This window comes from Ambystoma mexicanum, chromosome 3q (assembly GCF_040938575.1).
Source record: "Ambystoma mexicanum isolate Mex_15411 chromosome 3q, UKY_AmexF1_1, whole genome shotgun sequence".
Classification (NCBI taxonomy): domain Eukaryota; kingdom Metazoa; phylum Chordata; class Amphibia; order Caudata; family Ambystomatidae; genus Ambystoma; species Ambystoma mexicanum.
This window is the reverse complement of record NC_090926.1, coordinates 1,266,532,655-1,266,537,581: the sequence shown is the minus strand read 5'-3', so window position 1 is coordinate 1,266,537,581 and position 4,927 is coordinate 1,266,532,655. Positions and strand designations below refer to the sequence as shown.

Below are 4,927 nucleotides of genomic sequence, written 5' to 3'. Positions count from 1 at the left end.
ATTATTTGTGAACACTTCTTTATTTATTGCAAACCCTATCCCACACTCTTTCTGTAATTAGTTGTAAAGGATTTGACAATAGTTTTTTTTGTATAGGCATTTTACTTTGACAAGATGCTACAATGACTGGCTTCTTTTTCATTTAATGGTCGAAGCTCGCTCCCATCTTATATTTAGGTTAGGCATTTTTCTACCCTGCATTTACAGTTTAATAAACACTCTTGAACTGTGATCACTCGTGTCTGTCTTTACTGTTGGCACCATGAGTTCCTTACAGCACTTTTTGCACTTTCTTGGCACTCTATACTTTATACAACTATTGTGTTTTTGGGAATTATGTATGTTGCCCACCTGTTTTTTTATTATCATGTGCCAAAGCCTGCTGACCGCGGCTACATAAAAATAACCCAAATTGAAATAATAAAGGATTGTTGGGCTTTACTTCACTTGAATTCCTATTTCATCTTTGTTGTCTTTCCTGTGGACCTGCTGCTTCCTCTGTCATGTGACCCGGACCTTTTTGAAATGTCCAAATTCAGCGGTATCCTTGAGTGGCAGGTGTAGACTTTCTCCAACAATTGGCCTACTCTACTTTTACATCGATCGACAGTCTCATACATATATATATACCACGCAACGCTACCATTGTTCTTCTTCCCCTTGCCCCCTTGCTGGACTAAGCCCTCCCACCCTCCACTTTTCATCATGGCAGCGTCTCTGACAGTTGAGGCCTCATAATATTGTCTGTTAAGCATCACAATTCTTTCTACCATGGAATTGTCCACATGAAAGGAACAAAATAAAAAAGCAACATTGGAATATGGGATGCTGTCACAGCCCCGCCGCCTTTTGGGCTTGTTGTGCACCCATCTTTATTTCAAAACTCTGTGTATTAGTACATACCTACTCGATCCTCATTGTTTTTTTATCTGCATCTGTAAGACTGTGTTCTATCCTGTAATAACATGTATGTATTTGATTTGCTCTGTTATGTAACTAAGATGTATTATGTATCCAAGCTGTGAGTTGTCTGATGCACCCTGATACCCAAGGGTCTGGCGCGTAATACAAGTAATAAAACAAACAAATAAAACAAACAAACAAAAACAAGATCATGTATTTTACACCGTTACGAGGATATTGGTTTCATGGGAACAGGTTCAGCGTGGACTGCCCTTTAGTCTTCCCTTAATGCGACTGCATGTTTAATTTCTGCAGGTTGTCAATCACCAGTTGCAAATCTTTGCCTGCATCAATACTTTCACCACAACAATAGAATACTTGCTTCGCTGAGGTTTCAGGCTCTTTAATAGCAGTACATACACATTAACTAAATCTTTTTGGAACAATGCCTGAAATTGCAGTAGAAAACAACAGTCAATATTGTAATTACTATAATGGCAGCGCCCAAGAAACACAAGGGTTTATTTTGACACCTTCTGGCACAGCATACCAGAAGATGGCAGACGAGCATGCTGGGTCAAAGGCAATACCACTAACCCAAATACAACATGCATTGCTGCTAAATGACTGTGTTACAGCTAAAGAAAACCCATCAACCTACCCCTTCCAGCATATCCTTTGACCTACATCCCCTATCTGCCCTGCTTTCATTTTGCGGACACACTGTAGCTGGGGTGACCCTTCAGCATTAATACAGTGGCCCGTCGAACCGTGCTTCTGTGCCTGATCCAATCCCACATCCCAGGCGGTCGCCAAACGATAGGAGCCCAAACTCCTTCCATGGGGGCCACATGCTTGAAAGGACCATGGAGGTGACCAGCAGTTCCAGCTGATCTACTTCCGGGATACGTCACCACTGCAATAGTCCAGGAGGAATCCGGGACCCTTGCATGAGCTCTCTGGGGCAGACGTGGTGTTCTGAGCCGCTGCACATTGAGGAGACCCTTCGCGGCGAAACATGCAGATCCACCCCACCGCGTCAGCAGCTCTTTGGTGATGGCTCAATGCCAAAACAACTCATTTGCATCAATGTGTGTCATCCGGTGATTGGCCCTTGTACATGATCCAAGCTACAACTCCAAGGGGAGAAATATCTCCATTCCACACCCACCTACTTTCTGTGTGATTACAAATGCTTTCTATTCCTTTGGCTGCAGCCTGGGACAATTGAGGAACTGGGAAGGCACCTAGAAGGCAGATAAAAGATTACAAGAGGCTGAGAGTGGCTTGCGTAGCATTCAGGATCGAAACACTCGTGTCCTGCTGTGATGAGCCACCTCGCGTAGCATTCAGGATTGAAACACCCGTGTCCTGCTGTGATGAGCCACCTCGAGTAGCATTCAGGATTGAAACACTTGTGTCCTGCTGTCATGAGCCACCTCGAGTAGCATTCAGGATTGAAACACTTGTGTCCTGCTGTGATGAGCCACCTTGAGTAGCATTCAGGATCGAAACAGTCGTGTCCTGCTGTGATGAGCCACCTCGCGTAGCATTCAGGATTGAAACACTCGTGTCCTGCTGTGATGAGTCACCTCGCGTAGCATTCAGGATCGAAACACTCGTGTCCTGCTGTGATGAGCCACCTAGCGTAGCATTCAGGATTGAAACACTTGTGTCCTGCTGTCATGAGCCACCTCGAGTAGCATTCAGGATTGAAACACTTGTGTCCTGCTGTGATGAGCCACCTTGAGTAGCATTCAGGATTGAAACACTTGTGTCCTGCTGTGATGAGCCACCTCGCGAAGCATTCAGGATTGACACATCCGTGTCCTGCTTTGATGAGCCAGCTCGCGTAGCATTCAGGATTGAAACACCCGTGTCCTGCTGTGATGAGCCACCTCGAGTAGCATTCAGGATTGACACATCCGTGTCCTGCTGTGATGAGCCAGCTCGCGTAGCATTCAGGATTGAAACACTTGTGTCCTGCTGTCATGAACCACCTCGAGTAGCATTCAGGATTGAAACACTTGTGTCCTGCTGTGATGAGCCACCTTGAGTAGCATTCAGGATTGAAACACTCGTGTCCTGCTGTGATGAGCCACCTCGCGTAGCATTCAGGATTGACACATCCGTGTCCTGCTGTGATGAGCCAGCTCGCGTAGCATTCAGGATTGAAACACCCGTGTCCTGCTGTGATGAGCCACCTCGAGTAGCATTCAGGATTGACACATCCATGTCCTGCTGTGATGAGCCAGCTCGCGTAGCATTCAGGATTGAAACACTTGTGTCCTGCTGTCATGAACCACCTCGAGTAGCATTCAGGATTGAAACACTTGTGTCCTGCTGTGATGAGCCACCTTGAGTAGCATTCAGGATTGAAACACTCGTGTCCTGCTGTGATGAGCCACCTCGCGTAGCATTCAGGATTGACACATCCGTGTCCTGCTGTGATGAGCCAGCTCGCGTAGCATTCAGGATTGAAACACCCGTGTCCTGCTGTGATGAGCCACCTCGAGTAGCATTCAGGATTGACACATCCATGTCCTGCTGTGATGAGCCAGCTCGCGTAGCATTCAGGATTGAAACACCCGTGTCCTGCTGTGATGAGCCACCTCGAGTAGCATTCAGGATTGACAGACCCGTGTCCTGCTGTGATGAGTCACCTCGCGTAGCATTCAGGATTGAAACACCCGTGTCCTGCTGTGATGAGCCACCTCGCGTAGCATTCAGGATTGAAACACCCGTGTCCTGCTGTGATGAGCCACCTCGCGTAGCATTCAGGATTGAAACACCTGTGTCCTGCTGTGATGAGTCACCTCGCGTAGCATTCAGGATTGACAGACCCGTGTCCTGCTGTGATGAGCCACCTCGCGTAGCATTCAGGATTGAAACACCCGTGTCCTGCTGTGATGAGCCACCTCGAGTAGCATTCAGGATTGAAACACTTGTGTCCTGCTGTGATGAGCCACCTCGAGTAGCATTCAGGATTGAAACACTCGTGTCCTGCTGTGATGAGCCACCTCGCGTAGCATTCAGGATTGACACATCCGTGTCCTGCTGTGATGAGCCAGCTCGCGTAGCATTCAGGATTGACACATCCGTGTCCTGCTGTGATGAACCACCTCGAGTAGCATTCAGGATTGAAACACTTGTGTCCTGCTGTGATGAGCCACCTTGAGTAGCATTCAGGATTGAAACACTCGTGTCCTGCTGTGATGACCCACCTCGCGTAGCATTCAGGATTGAAACACCCGTGTCCTGCTGTGATGAGCCTAGCTGTTCCATACCACTGCTTCCGACTTACTACAGTGGTAAACCAATGAAATGCCGAACATTTATTAGATGGAGATAGACTCGATGTCTGTACAGGACAAAGGGTTTTAAATATCCCTGCATGCAATATATATGAGGACTGTCAGACCTAGCCCTTTGGTGTCAGTATCATTGTCTGTCGCTAAACGTGTCGTTAGGCAATGATAGGGGCCTTTCTCATGCGCTGTGTCACAGTCAATGTCGCAAACACTGGCCGGGAGGGCAGCAGCTACGTCTACTGTGGCAACACATTAAGGCAAATCTCCGGACCAGGAACAACATTAGCTGTAATCTCTGCAACAGGAATTTGTACCTTACCATCTGCATACTATTTGATCAATCTGTCATGGGGGCGTGGCCTGGGCTCATGGCGTGAGGCCACGTTTAAGAGGAGCTCCTGCCGAGATCCTCCATGAACCTTGAAAAGACACAAAAAAACGAAAATCCAAATATCCGCAAGCACACCCACTGAAACTACAGCCACTTCCCCGACTGCAATTTGGTTGAAAATCGGCAAGGAGACTGCGGTGGAAAATAACGGATATAAGAGCCCCCTGGAACCCCAAGTTGGCGGACGCGGCGCACTGGAGCTAAGGAGAAGGAGCCACCAGCGGACACAGAGACGAGAGGAAGGTGCCCAAACACCGTAGCCTGCCCAAAACAAGGTGCGACCCTGCATGCCGCAAGATACAGGGCGACTGAGAACCCAACA

At 47.7% G+C, this 4,927-nt stretch overlaps 1 protein-coding gene across 1 annotated transcript; it reads right to left on the bottom strand.

Moving 5' to 3' along the window:
• Nucleotides 1-3,198: 3,198 nt before the first annotated feature.
• Nucleotides 3,199-4,188, bottom strand: LOC138448103 (uncharacterized). Its single transcript, XM_069604651.1, has one exon. It carries the CDS (start codon nt 4,186-4,188, stop codon nt 3,199-3,201), a length of 990 nt encoding a protein of 329 aa, XP_069460752.1.
• Nucleotides 4,189-4,927: the final 739 nt, after the last annotated feature.

Bases quoted from the DNA above. Each gene is read 5' to 3' on its own strand.
- LOC138448103 (XM_069604651.1), bottom strand. From the start codon at position 4,188: ATGGAACAGCTAGGCTCATCACAGCAGGACACGGGTGTTTCAATCCTG.